This window comes from Falco biarmicus, chromosome Z (assembly GCF_023638135.1).
Source record: "Falco biarmicus isolate bFalBia1 chromosome Z, bFalBia1.pri, whole genome shotgun sequence".
Lineage (NCBI taxonomy): Eukaryota > Metazoa > Chordata > Aves > Falconiformes > Falconidae > Falco > Falco biarmicus.
In genome coordinates this window covers 33,057,457-33,079,570 of record NC_079311.1, presented here as the reverse complement: position 1 = coordinate 33,079,570, position 22,114 = coordinate 33,057,457, and the positions used below count along the sequence as shown (strand labels likewise).

Here is a 22,114-nt window from a genome sequence, read left to right as displayed (position 1 = left end):
GGGAGGAAGAGATGGGAAGGAGCTCATTGCACAGTAAGTTGGAATGGCTACCTGTGGGTGATGTAGTCTGCCGTAGGCTGACAAGTTTTTGGGTGGTTTAAAAGGGTGAGATGGAAGGAAGAGTAGAGACTCTGGTTTTCCCCTCCTGCATTTGTTCTGGCCCAGGTTTCAAATCCCTCTGCTGGTTTATGGTTTCCTCCTTAGAGTAGGAAGGGACCCTAAATAGGCTCGCCATCCTTCTAGTCACCCCAGTAGTGTCACTGGGTTGTTCAGGCTAAATATTGACTGAATATCTGCATTCTGCGCCTTTCCCACCACCTCTTTGCTGGCCTCTGATCAAGGGGAAGGTCATGGCTTCTGGACACACCCGGAGGGTCCCCAGGGTGTGGACAGCTTTTGTTTTTCTGGTGTTGCACAGCCATTTCAGCCCCTCTGTAAAAAAATCCCTTCTGTTCCTCTATTTATGTTAACAACCCACTTCTCCCTCAGAAATCCCTGTTGCTCAGTTACAGACAGAAATCAATTCTGTGTGCATACTAATTTCTAAAATGGTGGGCCTTCTCTAATGTTGAAGAGTGGTCTTTTCCCAGAAGAAGATAGTCACTGTGTACAGAGGGCTGCTGGCTCAGTCAGGAGTACAGGGCTGTATTATCACTTGCAGATGAAAATCAGGGGCACTGGTGAAATCTGAGCTGAATCCCTGAGCTGAAGACATTTAAGACTTCAAAAGCATGATCTCAGGAGGCTCTGTCTTTTGGAGTGCGTAAGCTGAGAAGTGTTTTCCATACTCCTTTGGGGGGGAAAAAATAAAATTGAACAAGATGCAGTGTGTCACCCTTGGCGTTTTGGACTGCTGCTCGGTTACAGCTGAATGCAGACCTGTTCCTGTCCTGCCTGAGGATCTCCTAATCTTAGCTCAGTGGATGCTAGGTGAAGAGCTGGCACACTTAGCGGCAATGGTAGTGCGCTGTGGGCAACAGAAGAGAAATGTTGCGCTGATTCAGTCTAGCTTGTGTTTAATAATGAAATTGGTCTGTGTAATTCACATTGGCCTAGGTCTGTGTGTGATATTTAGGGAATATAATTATTTCAAATGTGTTGAGGGTGCTTGGGGAGGTGGCCTTATAAATCTGAGAGCAAGAATAATCTGCTAGGCAGGGGCCTGCTAGGATAGGGAGTGATTTGTGGCCATTTATATAGCACCTGTCGGGACCTGCTGCTTAGCTCCTCTGGAGCTGTTTGATTGCACTGAGAATTTCCTCTAAGAAGCTATTTTCTTTGAAAAGCTTTTCCACTAGCAGTGGATAATTTCATATGGGTTAAGTAACATAAAACCTTTTCTGGGAAGTGGCACAAGTAACTTGGAGCATGCAATTGCTTGTTGCCAGAGAAAAAGGGTCCTCTGTTCCTGCAGGTACCCCCTAGCAATGACAGATTTGTGTAAAAAAGCTGGAGCATGCTTGGGATTTGATCTTAATGTGTGAGGTGGGGGCAAGTGTCCTGACTGTCATGGAAATGAAAATGCATTTTGCATGTTTGCCAGGTGGGAAGAAGTATGTACCTCAGGCAGAACAGACGCAGGATCTGTGGGGAATCAGAAGTTTCTCACCCCAGCAACAGCTTTTATATTGATATTTAGGCTCCTTGTTCCCAGTTCCACTGACCATTGTCCTTCAGCATGGTCCACGCCTATTACAGTCTGTGAGAAGGGTTACACCTGTAGCATCCTTGGGGGTAACACGAGCACAGGGTGACTGCTGACTGAAAGGCTGCTGCATACTGGGGAGGCAGCAGTGTCTTTTATGAGCAAAATGCACCTAGGACCATAATGTGACTGTCTAGCCATTTGCCCACTAAGGATGTAAATGTGTGATTGCAAGATGCTTGAGAAGGTGTAACCAGAGGGAAAGCCCACTCAATTAATCTACTTCTTATCTCCTCCTGGGTGCTGTTTTGCACGTGACATAGAGTGAACAAACTGTATCTCTGCCTCAGCATGGCTTGGTTGACGCTGAACAGGACTCGGACGTGCATGGGGGCCAGAGCCCCTTCACCCAGCTTTCAGCTACCCAGTGTGTTTCAGCACAGGACATTTGCGTTGGTGTGCCAGGGCAGCGGCCCCTCGTCCCTGGCCGCATGCACACACTTGCAGGTCCATGTGCATGGTGGTGGGAGTGGGACAGGAGGCTCCAGTGTCCTCCCAGAGTGCTGGCCTGGCCCTGCCTGGTGGGCTGGCAGCATGGACAGGCTGCTGAACCTGTGGTGTTAGCCTGCGGTGAGGTCCCCGTGCTGTGCAGCCTTCCAGCTCCTCATGCTTGCTCTGCACAAGCTGTTTGCCTCTTCTGAGTTTGGGATGATGGGATCATCCACTTCTGCCCCGGTGCAAGCTGCTCCACCTGCCCCCGGTGTGTGCTGGCAGCTGCCAGGACCCCGTGCTGGTGCTGAGTGCTGAGCAGAGCGGAGATCTCTCCCTCTCATCGGAGCAGGTTGCCATGGCAATGCACAGTCTGCTGTGCTCTGGGTCTCCAGGAGCCAGAAATGATGGTGCTTTTGCAACACTGAGGTAAACATCTCTCTTTTGCCTTATATAGTGCATCCACCCCTGGTAAGAGCACCACCTGCCATTGGCGTCGGCCTCCCCATGCCCCGTGCGTGGGGGGAAACGTGCCTGGCCTGCGGAGCTGGGCGCATGCGGGTTGGGATGGTGCCTGCAGCGTGCACGCGCCATGGGCAGTAGCCACCCCAGCACCGGGCAGTGTGGGTTTCCTGCAGGGGAGGAACAGATTGCCACTTGGGAACAGCATGGCTCACAGGGTCAGCTGGCCAGAGCGTGCGGTTTGCTCATGGCGGGCTATGGCTACAGCTTTCCTGGGTGCTGACAGGGGGAGATGGGTCCCCAGCTCCTCGCTCGCAGCTTTGCCACTGGTTTGTGCTGGTGAGCTTGGGAGAGGCATCTCTTTTTCCCCTAAGCCCCTCTTAGTGTCAAAGTTGTCTTGCTCCCCCTTGCCCCCTGGGAAGGCATCCCAAGGACTCAGTCTAGCGAGAGCAAACGCTGAGAGTTGTGGAATTATGCTGGGGCATCTCTCTGGGGCTTGCCAGAACTTTGTTATAGTGCTGTGGGCTTTCACTCGTTTCTCTAGTGCTTTGGGAATCCATCGGTATTTCTCACATCCAGAAGCCTGTAGCTGGCAGGTGATCGAACACTCTTTTTATGGTGTCCTTTGTTATTGCAGGCAGTAATGAGCATGGCAGGCTGTTGCAGGCAGGGAAGTGTGGCTGTGTGAGCTGAAAATGAATCTCTTGCTTGATCTGCTAGCATTTGTTCCAGGATCTTTCTCTCCACCTCTTTCCGTCTTGCTGTTGTGTGTGTATGAAGGGAGAGTCGATGCTAGAGAGAGGAGTGGAGCAGGGGAGGAGTTTCTATCAATCAGCCTCTTCGTTTTCTTTTTCTCGCCCCCCCCTCCAGTGACGTGAGCAATGCCTGGAACAATCAGGCAGGCTCCAAACAGTGTGCCTGAAGATGCTGGAGAAAACAGCCTAGTGCGCTTTAAGCAAACACTGATTGCTTGAGCCTGGGCTCTCCAGACATAACCTTTCCCAACTCCTCTGCAGGGGACTGGGGAGTGCCATTAGCTTTCTTCTTCCCTATCCCGCACACTCACTTTTGGAAATGATTGGAGTTAACAGTGTTCAGAGCACCAGCAAAGTCCGGGTGAGAGCCTCAGGTTCGGTGAAATACTCACGAGAAGAATCTCTTTGGCGGCAGTCCCATCGGTCAAAATCTATGAAAATCTCCAACTCCTCTGAGTTTTCTACTAAAGAAAGCAAGGTAAATAACTAAGTATTCATTGTGTTTCTCTTGGCTAGGAGTGGAGATGTTGTTACTGAAAAGGTTACCCTCTGCAGGAATTAAGGGCTCTGGATGATCTGCAGTGATCACAGAATTGCTGTCAGGTCAGAAAATAATCTCTAGATTTGAGGAGAGACTTGAAGGTGAAAAAGGTCTGGTGTGTGATAGTGATCGAGTCTTAGAGGAATGCCCTGTCACTGAGCTTGGTGCAATAGTAAACAGTGAAAACTTGCTAGTGGGAATGCTAATCGAAGCTCTGCTCTTGGGAAAGGTGCCAGGGTTGGCAAGTGATGCCCTTGGGATTAGCTGTTTAATGGGAATGGTTTTCTATAGAAAAATAATTTTTGCTCCTTCTCTGCAGCTCTGTGGTTTAGTAGGTGTGGGTGCTAGTTGTCTCAATTACATGCATGATTAAATGTTGCTGTCAAGTATTTATTAGGAAGGCATCACTTATGCATTTATAGGAATACATTAGTGTATTGTAGCTAGCAGTCAGTAGCACAGGCTATGCCCAGATGCTACAGTGGCTGCGTGCAGCATCTCCTTGCCCAGCCCAGTTGTTCGGTTCCTAGGCAAACAACTGACACTCCATGCAGTATCTCTTTCCTCATTCCTTGCTCCTGCTCAGTAACTGAGAGGCACTCGGGAAGCTCTGGCAAGAGCTTTAATAGCCATCTCCCTCCCCAAAGGTGCTCCGTGACTCCAAGGGTTGGATGAACTTTATGCAGTGACTGAATATGCCTCTAATTTCATTCCTGCTGCAAATTAATTCTGCCTTGGGATTAGAAGATAAAAACATTAGTAAAGGTGTGTTCAATGAGGCTGAAATATTTCAGAGCATCATCCAAAGGCATTTAACCATGTCTTTTATCCATGTGCATACAAACAGGCAGGCATATGCATGCATCTTCCTGTGCTGTCCCTTCCCTAAATCTTTTATCTGTCCTGAGAGAAACCTCGTCTGCTATGGTGAAAAGATCCCAATGCTGCACAGTAGTTCCTGGCAGATCACTCTCTGCTGGCTTACAGGTTGTATGGTATTTCAGTGCCTCAGCTGCAGAGTCTTAATCAAAGAATAACGCAAATAGGAATAAAGTATTTTATTCAGGCCCATTTCAGGAACCTCTGTTTTGGGGGCCTTATTAACCATAACTAAGAAATGGTGTGCTGCTGAGGTTGTGGCAGAGAAATGGCATGGCCATCATTCTCAGGCTGTTGCTGATGCAGTATCTGTTACTCCAGCAAATGCCAGAGTAAAGTCTGCAACCTGATTTTGTGATCACTGTCACCCTAGGCATGGGAATAATCACACTGTATTCAATGGGAGGATTTCTGTACGAGAAGTCTCTGCATATGATGGAAACTGGGGTCTTTTGACATTGGGTGAATCACTTATCACTTAAACTGCTGTTCCCTCTGCCAGGCTTTGTGTCCACTGTGTATGCATAATGTAACATCCTCAGGGCAGAGACTTTCCCCCAGGAATGGTATCTGGTACAGTTAGTTAGCTACTGCAGTAATGAACGCACTGTGTTCATCCCTCTGTGGGATTCGTATTTCTGCCTCCTGAGTGTAGGCTGCTGTGTGAAAGATGCCCACTTCTGCCTAGCTCAGTAAGTTGGGAAGCATACTGCAGCTTTGGTTTTGTTTGTAGTGCTGTTTGCTTATTTCATACAAAGGCATTTGTATCTGTGGAACATCTAAGACCCGTAAAAGCTGTGTTACAGAGGGACTGAGAAGATCCCTGCGTGCCCATCAGTGATGCCTGCCCACTTGACGAGATGACAAGCAGCTCTGGCACTGATTGGTTTTGTGATTTTGGGCAGCCCTGTTCTTCCCATATGTCTGTTCCCCGTCTGTTCTTTGTCTGCCCATCTATTTGGCTAAGATGTCACTGATTTAGAGAACTGATTTATATTTGAGCTTTAGCTTTCTGTACTGCTGTGCTGGTGAAAGAGACCTGGAAGTTGTTGCCAATGTGTAGTGTGGCAAAGGTCTTTTTATCAGTCTAAGTCTGTGTGTGTGTGTGCTTGTATATCACCTCTTACAGAATGTCTTCAGTTCTAGGCTGGGCTTTCTGGACAGTGATGCCATGTAGATCCCCTCAGTCTCAAGCAGGGTTTGATTTGTAGACTTGTACTCTTCCATATTTCTGTGCGTGTGTTTCCCCCTTTGTGTCTGGACTGCCTTATATTTCATCTGCTCCTCATACAAACTCATTAACAATGCTTGAAACCTATTTCCACAACTGCTTCAGCTGACTCAGGGCAAGAGACAGATTTAACCCATTTGTGCCTCAGGAACATACTCTGATACTTTGCACTTAGGTGACTCAGCCTATTTTGCTGAGCTAGAGAGTGTCTTATATCCTCATGCTCTAGCCAGTATGAACAAAGCACCAACATGGTGCCTGCTGCCAGTGTTAAAGAAGCTAGGTAGCCTGAGGACTTTTCATCTTGAAAAACATCAGGTAGTACTTCTGTGCGCACATACACACACACATCCACCCGTGCATATGCAGGGTGCACTAGGTAATGCGTCCTCGTTGTGTGTTATAGGCAGGTATCACAGCCTCAGGCCAGCAGGAGAACCTGCAAAAAGGATACCCAGGCTGTGTGCAAGGTGAGTCAGAGGACCTTAGAATCGTCTGTGTGACCCGGTGTGCTCAGCAGTCTCTCCTCCTGACAGACTGTTTTCCTGCAGCCATGGACTGAATTGCAGAGTGCCTGTGCCTGTCCTGCCTGCAAATGCACAGGGCCAATAAAACGATTTCTGAAATAGGCTGTGTAGGTGCTCCACTATCAAGAAACACTTCTCTCTAGCCTTTCCTCTGTTTACCCATAATAATTCAGTATGCTGCCTTTACCAGTAACACTGATGAAACACTCCAGCAAGTACAGAACAAATCTTTTCTAGCAATCCCCATCGATCAGTTTAATAGAGGACACATTTCTTGTGTGGCATTAATTTCTTGGCTCTCAAGAGCCCCAGGTAACCATCCTTTTCTATTTTGTGATGATGTATCTGGTACAATCTTTCCTTTCTTTTTTCTCCTCCTCCCCCTCCCCCCCTGTCTCCACACAAACCAGATTTTTAACAGAGGAGTTTCTCCTAGAAATGTTCTCCTCCAGTTGGTGACGCACTTGAAATTCCCTGGGTGAAATGATCTTCTTTCCTTCCCCCTAAAACATTCCTATCAACCCTATCTCCACCCACACCAAAACAACATTCATCAGTTCCATATGCTGCTGAACAGCTCTGTGCTGTTTTATGAGTAATGTGTGCCAGCTTGTTAGAAGGACGTTTGTTGTACAAACCAGTGGAATTTGAAATTGAGAGTGGTGTCAGCAGACATGCCATGCCGTGCACTAACCCGCAGGCTTCTTGGGGTACTATTCTGGCATCCTTGCTGCATCCACATCAGAAGGGGGAATATGCATGAGACATGGGGGGCATGTGGGCTTTGAGCCTGGCAAGGAGCTAACAGGCACTCAGTGATCAGAACCCTGATCCTCGCCTCACCAGGTGTTACAGATCTGTGCATGAGGACAGGAGAAAATTTCAAGATTTGGATTTTCAGGGAAGATGGCGTATAGGAGACGGTGAAGTAGTGTAGATCTGGATGCAGGCAACAGTTCTGGAGGGAGGGTCAGCCTTCAGGTAATCACCTAAACAGCACACTGGGAGTGGTATATAGCAATGTGTCTCACCCCATCCAAAGCTGGCAGCAGGCAGTGACACAGAGACAGACACTGGTCCAAAGGATGGGCATATTAACACCTATCAGGACTGCGTGCAGACATCTGCAGCGTCTAGTATCTGTTGCCTCATTTACCTGTTTTATTTTTGTAGGGTTCTGCTACCTTTTCCTCCTTCCTATAAACAACCGTGCCTGGCTGTGTGCTGTGGTGCCAGGGACAGAGCTGATGAGCTGATGCTGAGTGACTGGGAGAGATGCTGAACTTCCGACTGAGTACTTCTGGCTGCAAAGGCTGAGCATGTCTTTGCCCTAGGGTGTGACTGGGACTTCCTTGGCTGCCTGGGATCAGCTGTGCTGCTGCCAGCTGGAGGTGAAGGAGGAGTGTCCCCAGGCAGGGCTTCTTCTGACAGTGGCTGCAGTGGAGGGTGGCAGAGAGCACAAGTGCGTCCCTGTCCTGGGGGCAGCAAAAGCCACCTGGCGCATCTCCTGTTATGGTCAGATGGTCATTCCCCCAAGGATGACTCCAGAAGTCATGGTGGAACTGAGTGTAGGTGGAGAGCCTAGGAAACAAAGACTAGAGAAGACAGGTTCATTCCTGCTGACTCTTTGAACTCAGTTTTGGTTTTGGCTGTTTACCAGCTCACATCAGGCATTTCTGGCTCCTTCTCCTTTGTGCATGGAGGAGGTATAAAAAATATCCGTCGTGTATTTCTTTCCCTCTTGGCAGGTTTTTCTGAATGGGCTAGTGTGTACAGAAAGTCAGTAGTCTGCTTCAAGAACCAGCCCCTATGTTGCCTTTCAAGGGAAGGGATCACATGGTCCCCTGGGACCTCTTCAGCATCTTGCACCCTACCAGGCTTGGGAGATCCTGTGCCTACTTGTTACCTAGATGATTTACCAAGATGAATATCTGGGTAATTTGTTACGTCTTTGTCCCTGTGGGCGCACCTGGTTGTACCTTTCTTTCGTTCACTGCTTCTGCATGCTGAGGCTGACTCACACAGTCGGCAGTCGGCAGGTGCCGAGAACAGCCTGTTTAAATGGGTCCAACGGTTTGTGCATGTGACAAGATTTGGAGGGAGGTGAGGATGGCAAGTGACCTTTTTTTTCTTGGCAGTTTTGTAAAATAAACAGGAGTTTTCAGAAGCACTGACTGCATAGTTTTGCTTCTCTTTACAGTTGGAATAAAAGTACCAAGTGGTGAGAGCTTGTGAAAACCTGGATTTGTAGTTCATCTACCTGTTTAACAGGGGGAAAATAGGGATGGAATTCCACAGCTTCTTACAGAGTTACAGGCTAGAGAAAGAATCTGTAAGTTTCTTACCTAGTTTACTAACAAATGCTAACAAATCCTGCAAACACCTAGCAAATCCCTTGTTTTTTTACACACCAGTCTGCTAAGGGTCAGATTGAAGCTGTATGAAACAGCATTGAAGTTAAAATAAGGAAGGTGTCTAGGATAGTGTCTGCTGTTGTGTCTAGCAACCGTTAATTTCTTTTATTCTCCCTTCAAAACTGTGTTAGTTTCGTCAGGGAGCTTAGAACCCTGCTGGGCCTCAGGTGAGCTGGACCCAGAGATCAGCAGTTCTCAGAAAGGGGAAAACTGTAAGGAGTTTCTGTGGTGGTGATAGAGCTGAAGAATTGAAGCAGTGAAGTTGGACACTGCTGAGTAGTTGGTAGCTGGGGGTTGGATCCTGCCTACAGTAGCCTTGGGTGCCAAAAGAGATAGATGGTCTCTCCCCTTTCCAAGGGGTATTGATCCAGCTTGCAAGATGAGATCCATGCAGTATTCATTCTGACATTCCCTGCTGTGGTCCAGCCTCCAGTGTTCTGGCTTAGATAACAAATTTGTCAAGCACTTCCCAGGCTAGCAGGTAAGAAGCTGTGGTTGTTGTCAAACTGTAAGACTGCTTTAAATCAGAGATATTTTTTTATTCTTCGTTTCCCAGGGAGAAAACATGAGTTAATAAAACCTATCCTTGTAGCTAGTTAAGTATGGTGAAAGTCGTGTCCCTGCCATAATCTCTGATCAGCTTTGTTGCAATTTAGCAAAGCATTTAAATGCTTGTCTCCAGGTTTGTTTGGTTCAATCATACTGTGGAGATACGTGTGCTGAAAAGAGCTGCTATCTGAATCAGGGCCTTGGGAAACAGCCGTGACATAAATGATAGAGCAGGTCCTGGCCTATACACTTCTGCTACTGGTTGCAAAACATGGGAGGGAGAAATTTTTCTTCTCCAGATCATGTGAGAGCCCAGCAGACATCAGGAAAATGTTAAAGCATAAATTGCTTTGGAGAAGGAGCGTAAAGCAGCTCTAAAAGGCTCATGAGTCCTGCGGTGAGTGTGCAGCCTGGCAGCAGCCTCTGCCAGAGAGGTGGGTCGAGGGGCAGGCATGAGAACTCATGTATCTCCATCCCTTGAGAGGTCTGCTTACTGAGGTCTCACTGAACGTGCTTGGTAGGCACACCGAACATGCCCTGTATACAGCTGCCTGGCCTGTGGATACTCTCTAGGGTTTTCCTTCATTTTTGTGAATAGCAGAGACTTTCTGAGAGACTGTATTTGATGCTCTATGAGGGACAGTGTGTCCTTAGTCAGATGTATGCCATATGACTGGGCTGGTGTCTGTTACTCCCTAAAGAAGGAAGATGGAGCCTGGCTCATTATTAAAGATAGGGACAAACACATGTCACTTTCCACAAGGCAAAAGCCTGGGGCATTTGTTGTTCCCGCACCAATCTGGAGTGCTGTTTTTGTGTGTCTTGCTCTTTGGCTGTAGTGATCCCTAGAGACTTTCTTAGCAGTAAAATCACATACAAAGTAGTACTGCACAGGGCAGGTGCTCATTTTCAGAGGTTGTGACACAATCTTGTAGGCATTTGGGTCAGAGAACAGCAAAAGGCATTTCTGATACCCTGGGCCAGGTTTTTGCTGTTTCAAAAGTTTATCCAACCAGCTAGTGAAAAAAATACTGCTTCTGAAAAAAAAAATATGGGGAAGCAACTGGGGAAAAAATGCAGCCCCTTTGCCTTATATTTGGAAGTAGTTTTCTGGCTCAAAGTATAAGAGAGCATTTTAATTGTAATAGGAAGAAAAGTGCAAGCCAAAGAATAAGAGGAGGATTTTGTCCAATTTGGAAGTAGTTTTCTGGCTCAAAATATAAGAGAACATTTTAATTGTAATAGGAACAAAAGTGCAAGTCAAAGAATAAGAGGAGGATTTTGTCCAAAACATCTGAAACATAGTGGCTTCTAATAGCAGACATTGGGTGACACCCCAGTGTCAGGATCAGCCTGTGCAGAAAAATGGAGGTGTGTCTAATTCTGCTGGACTGCAGGCTGCACGGTGGGAGGGGGAAATGTTAGTGCTTTCTTGCTTCGTGCAGGGTGGTCTTAAAATCTCTTGATAACTTTCATCTGAAAATTAAGCAAAGTGGTTACAAACTGCCAGCAATGTTGTTTCTTTCACCTTTGGCTGTTTGCCTTTGGATCAGAACTCCTTATACAAATTTAGAGCAGACAGGATATATAGAAATAGACAGTGAAAACTCCAGATTTGGAAATACTTCTTCATATTGCTGTGAGTAGCGCAGCAAAGCCCTGTTAGCAGCGGGTCTCTCTCTCTGCTAGCTCAGTGTAAGTAGGATGTGGGATGCTTCCTCCTGGGGGTCGTATCTGTTCTGTTTCTCAGAGAAGCCTACTTTGACAGTGCACTGTGATGAAAGTTGCTGCTTGTGCAGCATCAGCGTGAGGTGAGTTGTACCATTATGTTTGATCTGCTTGTGTATGGTTCAGTCGAGCCAGATTTTCGCACAGCTGAATGTTAAGGATCTTCAAACAAATGGTGCAAGATTTCGGAGGGAGCTGGTGGATCCCAGGATGAGCAGTGGGATATGCTCATAGGATTCGCAGTGCAAGTTCAGCTGTGGCATATTCACAAGGCTAGTTTCAACTCTTCAGTTTTCCAAACCATTTTTTGTTTTAGATCAGAGTTAAGGCTATTAAAATGCTAATGTTTCTGTTGAGCGTGTCATAGCTATTATAGTATGTGATTTTCAGGCTTGTTCATACTTGATGTGCTACTTTTTGGTAATCATGTGCATCAACAGTTCTTCTACACGTTAACATATTTTGAGGCTGTGTAGGAGTTATGTGCCAGGGGGAGTAAATCTAGCTATGTATATAAGATAAATTACAAATGTGGATTGTAAGTGTGAGAATCAGGGACGTTCCATACCAAAATACTTCACTTGAGTCAAGTGGCCTATTTGAAGAACTCCATTAGCTTGTAGTAATAGCATTTACCCATTGTATGCATCAGCTACTGGAGGGCTGAAAGCAGACACACTTATCCAAGTGATACGCCTACTTCCTCTCAAAAGAAATCCATCCCAGCTGTCTGATGCCCACCCTTAAGTCAGCTTCCAGAGTCTTTTCTTTGCAGGCTGGTATCTACAACAGAACTGTGACCTTTGGTGTCAAAACTACTTGCATCTTTCCTATGAATTGAAAGAGTAATAGTGTTAGCAGGCAGCAGTCCAAGACATTGGTCTTCAAGCATGAAAGATGCTTATCATTAATTTTCTGTTTTGGTCTTTGAAATGGATCATGGTTATGTTTGGGGATGTGACTGGGAAAGCAGTCAGGTGGCTGTGAGGCTTAGGACATTTGGATGGCTATTCTGGCATAGTTTTACAGGTAAGCCCATACAGCAAAATCTTGGCCCCATTAAAGTCAATGACAAAAAAATCTCACTATCAGGAATTGAATTGGACCTTGAATTTCAAGTCTTGAAGCTTTTGCAAACTTAACAGGGTTATTTTAAAAAAGCCGAACCACAAAACCCAATAACCCACTTGAGAAAATGACTGTAATCTCAAACCCTGCCTTCTGATATTTTTTTGCTTAGGTGACATTTCTGCTCAAGACTTTTGCATTAGACCATAAGCAGATACTGTACTTCCTTGATCAGAGACAGATTTCTTGCTGGTATTAATTAGGTAATTTTCCTCAGCTTGTTAACGTATGTGTAACAGGGGTCAAACAATAATGTCGTCAAACAATAATGTCATCTCATTTCTCTCCCTTTGCAGGCCCTCTACAATTCGATCAAGAATGAGAAGCTGGAATGGGCAGTGTAAGTATATGGCATAGAAATTACGAGTTTAAAATAGTACCTATGTAGTAATCTGTTCATACATCCTATGTCACCATCTGAGTGGGCTCCAAAGAGTGTAGAAGATAGCTAGGGAATGTAATAAGTTTGCTTTTCTGTTAATGAATGACCTGGCAACACTGCCTCCTCTGTTTCTCCAGCAAGGGGAGTTGTTAATGATAGGAGCCAACTGCATTTGTAAGGAAAGAGGACGTTTCATTTAGTAGGAAACTTCAGCCTGAAAAGAGAGAAATGAAATCCTCTGTTGTTCTATAACTGCATAAATAAAACAGAAGTTGACTTCTCCCTTTATCTTTCGTTACATTATGTCAGAACCACTGAATAGAAACACACATCTTGGATTGAGTTTCCTGCTGTTGGTTTATTGTCTTGGTTTGTCTCCTGATTAACTATGGATAACTTGACAACAGCCTAATACGAAAGATCATAAATTGTACAGTCTGATATCCCCCTGTCCTTAGCTGCCTTTGACAGGCTAACACTTGTTAACTATGGAAATAATGCAGGTGAGAGTGAACTTCAACTTCTGATTGTGTTAAATTGACATTTCTCGGTGCTTACGTTTCATGTGGTCTAGGTATGCCAGCAAGGAGCAATAAAAGAGTGATGTCTGTTATCTGTTTTGGCTATACAAGATGTTTATGTGCCTGGATTTATATATCTGAAAACTCCCTTTCTTGAGAACGATATATGTGTGGGGTGCATACTCCTGCACCTTTTGTACTAGAAGTACTTACAACTGCCACAGGTCTTGCAGGCCCATTGGTTTCTGATCTTCCTTGTTTTAATTTCATCATCTGCAAATGAATTTCTTGGCAGGCTGTGCAACCTTAGTTACAAGGGCTGCTAGTTCCAGCTGGGATTGCAGCACCTGTTCAAAAGTGTATTAGGTGATGTCAAGAGTAGTGAGGAAGGTGTGCTGGTAAGGAGAATCATCAAGAAGAGCCATCTTTGATGAGCTCATAAAATACACAGTCGGAGACATTTTCCCAGACCGTGTCTTGGACCTGGAATATGCTGTGTGAATCTAACACCAGAGCTGTTTGCAAGACACTCTCTCACAGGTACTTTACACACAGCAGAATCCTTTATGTGACTTTCTTGATATCAGAATTTTCCTGCAGCTCTTGCCAAGAGACCATACCGTGTCTAATGCACTTGGGCAGCCTCCAGGTGGGAACTGGCTCATGCCTGGCTCTGCTCCCGTGAGCTTCAGTCAAGGTGATTTATGAGATAGCTTGCTCCTGTATAGGTGGTAACTGCTTTGGCATTTACATAGTCCAGTCCATGTCCCTTGCTAATGAACTGTTTGGGGAAAAATTGCAAGCAGGCTGGAAGAGGGAAAAATCAGAATCCTACCTAAATAAGGCTCTGCAACGTGAGTGTAAATCCAGCTTCTCCCAGTAGAATGCTCAAAGGGAAAAATTGTTGATTCCAATCTGAAACTCAGACAGATAGCTGGGACTGATGTGACAATTACTTTCCACGCTGAGAAGCAAAGCTCATTCCGGGCATAGTCAAAGAGGCTGTGCCTTTACCTTTAAGACTGAGGGTGTGGGCTGGAAAAGGGAGTGTGAAGATGTCTCTCCTCACTTTGACAGAGGTGTGTGGTTGCTGTAAAGTAATCACCCCAAGGTGCCCTGGGACTGCCTGAACCATATGGAGGAGGCACATCGCTCTCTTGCTCTTTGTTGTGATCTGCAGAGAAGGGTGGATAGGAAGGGGACATGGTCGGGTTTGCTGTGATGGGACTGAGGAAGATCCCCTCTTCTTTCCAAAGAGTATCCCTTTGCTGCTCTGATGCAGTTGGCAGAGGAAGGGATGGAAGGTAAGGCAAAGGTGGAAATAGGACTGCAAAACCCAGCATAAGCTGTCTTGCAATGCTGGCATGGTGGAGGAATGCCTTTCCTCCAGCCAGAATCTCTTTGAGGATCTAAGACTCTGTCTTATGAGCTAAGCAACGGTTAAAGAGCTGCTCTGGCAGTACCTTATTTGGTGGATTAATGACTGGCAATAAGTCCATAGGCAACAGTGACACAGATGGGGGAAGACTGCTTCGTGATCCTTATTTTACTAGTTGTGAGCTAGGTGTGTCGTCATCCTCCATGGTTTGCTGTCCATTTCCAGTAGAATTGCAGTCTGATCCAAAGCCTACGGAAAGAAAAGGCTACCATTGACTCCAATTTTGTAGTCAAGAGAAGTGGCACAGCAGATGTGCTTCAGAGACTTTCAGCAGGAGTACTCCTTTATTCTTTATGAACGGGGAAGCATGAGTACAGCTCTGGAAGAGAAAATTGCATTGTTGTTCTTTTTCTGCAGTAGTTCCAGATTCAAGTTCTCCAAAAGGTTAAAAGTGAATCAGATACCATGGTCTGTAAAATAAAGAGATCTGTCCAGGAATTTACCCTGAACTAGTGAATGTGGGAGCCTGAATGCACACTCCTATTCTGCACTGCACCCCACCAAATTTTCTGACAATTTTTTGCAACAGAACTGCCAGAAAACATTCTTCCATTTTCTTGGCTTGCCATTTACTTTGCTTACTGTTTCCTCTTGACCGTCTTGTTTTTCAGTGTCCTGGGAGAAAAAGAGAAAAGCAATATGGGAAAGCTAACCATCAGAAATATTATTATTCTCTCTCTTTCGTCCCATTCCATATTTCCTCTCTGCTGCTTACATTTGTAGAACTCTCCTGTCTGTTGGACTGTGGTTCATTTCTTTGAACAGCAAGTGAAGCACTAAGTAGTGATCGGACCTCACTGAAGTCATTGGCAGAAATTGCTACTGACTGCAGTGAAGCTATGTGCTGTTTCACCCAGTTAGTCTGATGGATCCTGTTTTCAGGGTGCTAAGGTCACTGGAACCACCCCAGGAGTGCATGTAGCTTCAGCAATTGTGTTGTAATTTCTCATGCTGCTTAAATTTTCCTTAGGGACTTGATACTTCCATGAGGTTTTTTCACACTTGAATGGTAAACTCCTGTTCTTCAACCCCAACATCACCCATAAGATGGAATAAAATCAAGATCCTGTGAACAAAAGCAGTGAGATTAAAAGAGCTAGGTTTGTTTAGCTGGAAAAGGGAGCACTGAGGAGAGGGACCTGAGTGTAATTTTTTCAGTGTGTAAAGGCTGTTGCAGAGGAGAAGGGTGTGAAATATTATTCACATCCATTGTGGATGGGCTTAAATTTGAAACAGGGGAAGTTTGGGTTCAACATTTTAAAAAAGCTTTCTAGCAATAAGCCTTTTAAACCAGGGAATAGTTTTTCCTAGATAAGCTGTGGAAGTGCTTTCACTGGAGGATTTTGTGAACTGGTTATGCCATCCAGAATGGGTTAGGAAGAGTGGATCACTAAAAAATCATCTCCTTCCAGCCAAACAAAAATAGGTCTTTGAGACAGTGATGGTGGGAAAGGGGCACTGCTAAATCCTTTCTGTGTTTCTTGCGGGAAACTGTGATGCTGAGACAGGGGTTATAAAGATCTGTGCTGAAGCTCACCTTTTTCTAGGTTCAACTGAGAAACCTCTCCCCTTTATAATTAACTCTTTGACTCCCAAGTTCTAAGATGTTTCCTGTTTGCAACTTCAGGATTGGTTTTAGAGTTTATTTTAGGTTTAGTTGATTACCCCGGTAATCATCTTGTTCTCCTTTCTTCTGTCCTGCCTTTGAGAAAGATGCCAAAACTTCTCTGCATTGGTTTCTTAAGTCCATTTCCTAATACAGATGCTGTCAGTTCCACATATTCATACAATTATATGTTAAAAATCTAAATAATTTTAAGTGCCAGTTTTTAAATGGGTAAACCCAGCCTTTTGCCATGTCATGTAAGTTTTCTATTTGAACAAATGCAAAGATGAAGTAGACTTTTAGAAATGAAGGGCTTGACCCCAGTCTATTACAGTTTTCCAAGGCAGAGCCTCAAATCAGACCATAGAGCTTACAGAAATGTTTTTCTTACTAAGAGATCCTGATGGTGGTTTTCTCCTAGAAGACAAAATTGGGTCTTGTACAGGGTCTTTTTGGGGAGAGGTGAAAACACATTTCTTCACCAAAATGGCAACATCTGCATTCCTGCATGTTTTTCAAATCTGTGTGTTTAAGAATAAGAGGCAAACTCTTTCTGGTTGTCAGTGATCATACATTTGGGAATGAAAACATTGCTGTTTCAATGCTGTGTCTTCAAATGTTAGAGAAAGCAGATCCTGGCTTTGGTGCACTGGTTCTCATGGGCAGTCAGTGCCTCAGTACAGCTCTGTCTGCAGGTCATTTTCCAAAGAAACAAGCTAAGGGAGGTGGAACTGAAGCTCCTTGTCTTGTTTTAGGAAGCCTTGCAAATACCACGTTGTTGTGGCTTAACCCGGGCTGGCAACTAAGCCCCATGCAGCTGCTCACTCACTCTCCATTGGCCCAGAGGGGTGAGGAGGAGAATCAGGAAGGAATATAAAGCTTGAGGGCTGAGATAAGAACAATTGAATAGGTAAAGCAAAAGCCACGCACACAAGCAGAGCAAAGCAAGGAATTCATTCACTGCTTCCCATGGGCAGGCAGGTGCTCCCAGGGAAGCAGGGCTCCAGCACGCGGAATGGTTACTTGGGCAGACAAATGCCATTAATGCCGGATGTCCCCCCTTCCTTCTTCTTCCCCCATTTTATATACTCAGCATGACATTGTATGGTATGGAATATCCTTTTGGCTAGTCACCTGTCCTGGCTGTGTCCCCTCTTTCCATGCCCCTCCAGCCCTCTCGCTGGCAGCACCAGAGAAACTGAAAAGTCCTTGACTGAGTATAAACCTCACCCAGCAACAACTAAAACCATCAGTGCAGTATCAACATTGTTTTCACATCAGAGCCAAAGCACAGCACTGTACTAGCTGCTAAGAAGAAAACTAACACTATCCCAGCTGAAACCAGGACACGTGCTGTAAGCAGAGCCTTGGAGAAACTCTACAGGTGGTAGGTAGCCTTTTCCTGTCACAAGTACCCTGCAGAGCAGAAGCACTAGTAGGTCCCACAGTCCATGAAGGGAAAATGGACATGCAGGAGGGTTCACAGCAGCCTCTTTCAGTTGTCAGAGAGGGGTCACCAGAGGAATTGGTTCCAGACCCAGTGCCACGAATGATCTCCCTCTGCTGATCAAAGAGAGAAAATCTGTTAAGGCTGCCACAAACCTGAGTGGATTCTTGTGGTGAAGTTTTGCTACTGAAAGATGTGTTGGAACCAACCTGGGGTTTTTTTTCCCCAAAGGCAGAAGGGTTTTGCCATTTCCTGTACCAAATGAAAAGGAGAGGCACAAAGCCTGCCCCTGATGAGGACCTGAGCTGTGCTTTTGTGACACCACCCACTGACTTCTACCTACATCACTGGACACCTTCATGCTGGGGTGTTACAGGACTTGAATCATCTCAAAAGCCATCTGAGGCTGACTGAGTGGTTGCACCCCCAACATGCTAGCGTTTCAGACAATACCAGTTTTCAGGTGTACGTATCCAGAGGCCAGCTGAATTTTCTGCAACTCTTGCTTCTTGCAGCTGTACCCTAAAGGCTGGTGAGGAGTAAGCCTAAATTGTTACATCCTTAATAAAGCCTATCCAGGACCTATCTATTCAGCCAACTTTGGATGGTACCTAAGCAAAAGCTAATACCTGAACTGTTTTGCTACTTTGAAACTCCTCCCAGCCATCCTTTTTTGTTTTGGGGCTTGGCCACTGAAGCAACATGTAATATTTGAAGTGAGTCCCAGATCTGCTGGTTTTATTCCACTGGTGTTTCATATTCAAGATTAGAGGAAGACAGAGGTTCCTTTTAGTTTATTTTCTCAGCTGTTCATCCACTTCCTGTTCTCTGTAATGAGTCCCCCTTTTCACTCTGGTTCCCTTCATTGCATCTTACAGACTTGCTCGTGCATCTTGTCAGAGTACTTGGCTCTCACAAGTGCCTGAGGATTCTGAGTCTCAAGGATGTCCCATTTTCAGTGACAGATGAAAAGGACCAATTAAAGATTTGTTCAATGCTACCAGCATTCATGACAGCAGATGCCATTTTGTCCTTGTGTGCCCTGTATGCATTTGTTTTTTGAAGAATTTCTGTTTAATAACTGTCCCAGAGATGCTGAGTTTGAGAGCTCTGTCCCCAGTGCTAGCAGTGTCCAGGATCCCCAAGACTGCTCATCACAACACTTGTGGCTGCTTGTATAAGGGCACTGGTACATTCCCACAGGAGAGTTGATTGGTATAAGGTAATTTGCTTCCATAGCTCCAAAGGAGATAGTTTATAAAAAAAATAAATAAATGCTAAGCCATTTACTGCAGTAGGTCTCTGCTGACAAGGAGAAATCCACTGTGTCTGTGGCTGAGATCTCAAAATTCACAGGGCGTTTCTGTGTGACAAATCAGCCCTAGTGCTTGTGCCCTATAAGAGATTTTACTCTGGATTAAGCAGCACAGATTTGTGTCAGAATTTGCTCTGGTAATGGACACATATCTAAGAGACACGTGTCACACAATGGTCCAAATTTTCTAACAGCTAGTAAGTGCAGTAAACACAGGGAGGTCAGGACAAGCAAAATTATCAGCAATTCCTACACTTTTTCAATTGTGAAAAATTACTCTCTCTCTGGAAGAGAAAATTGCATTGTTGTTCTTTTTCTGCAGTAGTTCCAGATTCAAGTTCTCCAAAAGGTTAAAAGTGAATCAGATACCATGGTTTGTAAAATAAAGAGATCTGTCCAGGAATTTACCCTGAACTAGTGAATGTGGGAGCCTGAATGCACACTCCTATTCTGCACTGCACCCCACCAAATTTTCTGACAATTTTTTGCAACAGAACTGCAACTGAAGAGGGCTTCAACCAAATCATGCATGAAGCAATCCTTACTGCTTTGACCAACAAAAAGATTTTTGCAGATCTCTCTGTTCTAGACTGGAAAACCACTTATCAATAGGCTGAAGGATGCAAGAACTGCTCTTCCTTGCAGGAGTCAGATCTTCAAGTAAAAGTTTTATTCCTCTTATATCAGGAGACCTTGCAAGACAAGACCATGAAGGTATGGTGTACCACTTGGCTGTTTCTCTACAACTAAATCAAATGCCTGGCACCTTTGTGTGACTCTGTGGCCAAGTGTTGATGCGTAGCATCCATATCCATACCGTTGAAAAGTCTCACCTTTCAAAAGAAGATGCTTACCTTTACACTGTCTGTTGGGGTGGTCATTGACTGAGCTGATTCCTAAAAAGTGTCTGGAAATTGTTTGGGAGTGTGCTGGGTTGAGACCATGCCAAGCACAAAGTAATATGATGTGATCAAACTCAAATGCCTGGGAACATTCTCTGGCACTACTGAGTTCACTAATATAGCCTGCATGTCTCTGGATTTGGTTTCCTTGTTGTTAAACCAGTTTATTATCCTCAGACTAAGTTATTCCCCAGAAGACCATTTCAGCAGAGATCAGGATAACACAGATTGTTGCTCTAGCCTGCAGTTCTTGGAGGACATTTCTTTGGATGGTCAATCCCATAAGCAGACATGGTTGCAGTGTGCCCCCGAAGGAGTTTTTGGACTGACATATGCCTTGCTAATCCTCCCCTGATACACACCTTTGAATGTATGCATGCAGTTGGAAGGTCTGGCTGAGCTTGCTCTCTCTGCTGATCATCTGGGTCCAGTGAGATGCAGCGACTTGAAGTCCATACCCCAGTGCCATTAGCCATCATTACACTGAAGTGATAATGATTTTTTTTTTTAATCAGATGCTGGTCTTAGGAGAAGCATGGCTACCATGACTTTCACATGACAGCTTTCATCCTCCCCGACACACCTTTCCCAGTCGCTTGGAGGGGGAGTGTGTGGGGACCTCAAAGGACACAGGGCTGCTCTCTAATCTGGCACTAACTGTAGTTCCTCCAGGTACACCATCCACCCAGATTCAGTCGTCTGTGCTCTGAAAACCATCGTCCTACTCTTGTGATCAACACCCTTTGTTTTCTAGGTTGTCCCGTCCTTTTTGCCTTTGGCTGTGATGAGCAAAAAGGCATTTATTAGTCAGGCAATGCTCCTGATGTGCTGAAATGGGTTGCATTGTTGTCCCCAAGAGCTGTGTTGAATACATTGCCCTAATAAGTAACATTTTGAGCAGCATTTTGTTTCTGAAATGCAGGTAACATAATTCACTTAGTGCTTAATGTAGTTTTTATTTTCAAATTACTACTTTTATGCTAGTCTGTGGAGGAAAATAAAGGGGGTAGAGTCTGTGTTTCATATGCTAAGTTAAGGAGTAAGCCACGGTGATCTGTAGTAATCTAATTCTTTTAATCTACATGTGAACTCATGAACAAATTGGAGATTTTCAGGGGAGCCCAGCAGGAAAATATTTCCTATTTTAGCATTCAAATAAGTGGAATTAAAATTAGGTGAAGCTGGAAGACACAGAACACTCTTGAAGTCCTGCCTTTTGAGACTGTAAAAGGGAAACGTGGGCTTTTTTAAAAATCTGGCTCCTATGTCCTGTGCTGATGAAGTAAGTGAACTGAAGCTTTGCTATAATCTGATGATGTTTTGGTATATGTCTAGGTTTCTTTCTAAATAGGGCCCCATGTAAAAAGAAAGGTATATTTTGACAAGGAACATGCAAGAATTACTGAAATGAACCTTTGCTGATCAGTCCCTTGTTCATGCTTGGTTTTCACTGTTTTTTAAGGGATGAAGAAGAGAAAAAAAAGTCTCACTCAGATGGTACAGATGAAAAGGATAATGGGAACCAGACGAAGGCTGTCAGTCGAATTGGCAACTCAAATAACCCATTCCTGGACATCCCTCATGACCCCAATGCTACTGTGTATAAAACTGGATTTCTGGCTCGGAAAATCCATGCAGATATGGACGGGAAAAAAAGTGAGTATCTTTTCGCTCTTACCATGTCATTTTCTTGTTATCTCTGCACAATGCCACTTACTGTAAGTCCATGTGCTTCCAAAGGCAAATAGTGCTGCTTCATTAGGGAAAATTGCAGCAATAACAAACAACACAATTGGATTATCACATTTCCACTATTAGGCCAGGATTTACAATGTTCAGTGCCATTTGCAGCAGCCCATATACATTCATGAGCATAATGAGTAATGTGGTACAGCAAAGCAATGTGAATCTTTTGTGCTGTAAGAAAATGAATCTCATGCTTTACAGAAGAAAAAACAATTTCAAGTGAATTACAGTAGCTGTTCCGTAGTAGTTTGGTAATTCTCATTTTCCTTATGTGACATGAGATTGTTTCAAATCTCCCCTCCGCTACTTTGTGTCTGTCTTTAAAAAAAGGGTCTTCTTTATCTCTACTTGGAAAATACTGTAACTGTTCCCTTCCCTACATTCCCAGCCTTGGGTCACATACCCGATG

The 22,114-nt window shown here is 44.9% G+C and overlaps 1 protein-coding gene across 10 annotated transcripts in view; it reads left to right on the top strand.

The window, feature by feature from the left end:
* Positions 1-22,114, top strand: part of PSD3 (pleckstrin and Sec7 domain containing 3) — a 140,452-nt gene that overhangs the window by 82,710 nt on the left and 35,628 nt on the right. For 7 of the 10 annotated variants that reach the window (XM_056324301.1, XM_056324300.1, XM_056324302.1 and 4 more), the window contains 2 exons: positions 12,645-12,688; positions 21,422-21,615. In XM_056324301.1, the coding sequence (XP_056180276.1) occupies positions 12,645-12,688; positions 21,422-21,615 (238 nt within the window). Of the gene's footprint in view, positions 1-3,594; positions 3,830-11,346; positions 11,470-12,644; positions 12,689-21,421; positions 21,616-22,114 lie in introns of those variants that run through there. The other 3 variants (XM_056324307.1, XR_008819387.1, XM_056324303.1) reach the window with 3 other exon arrangements.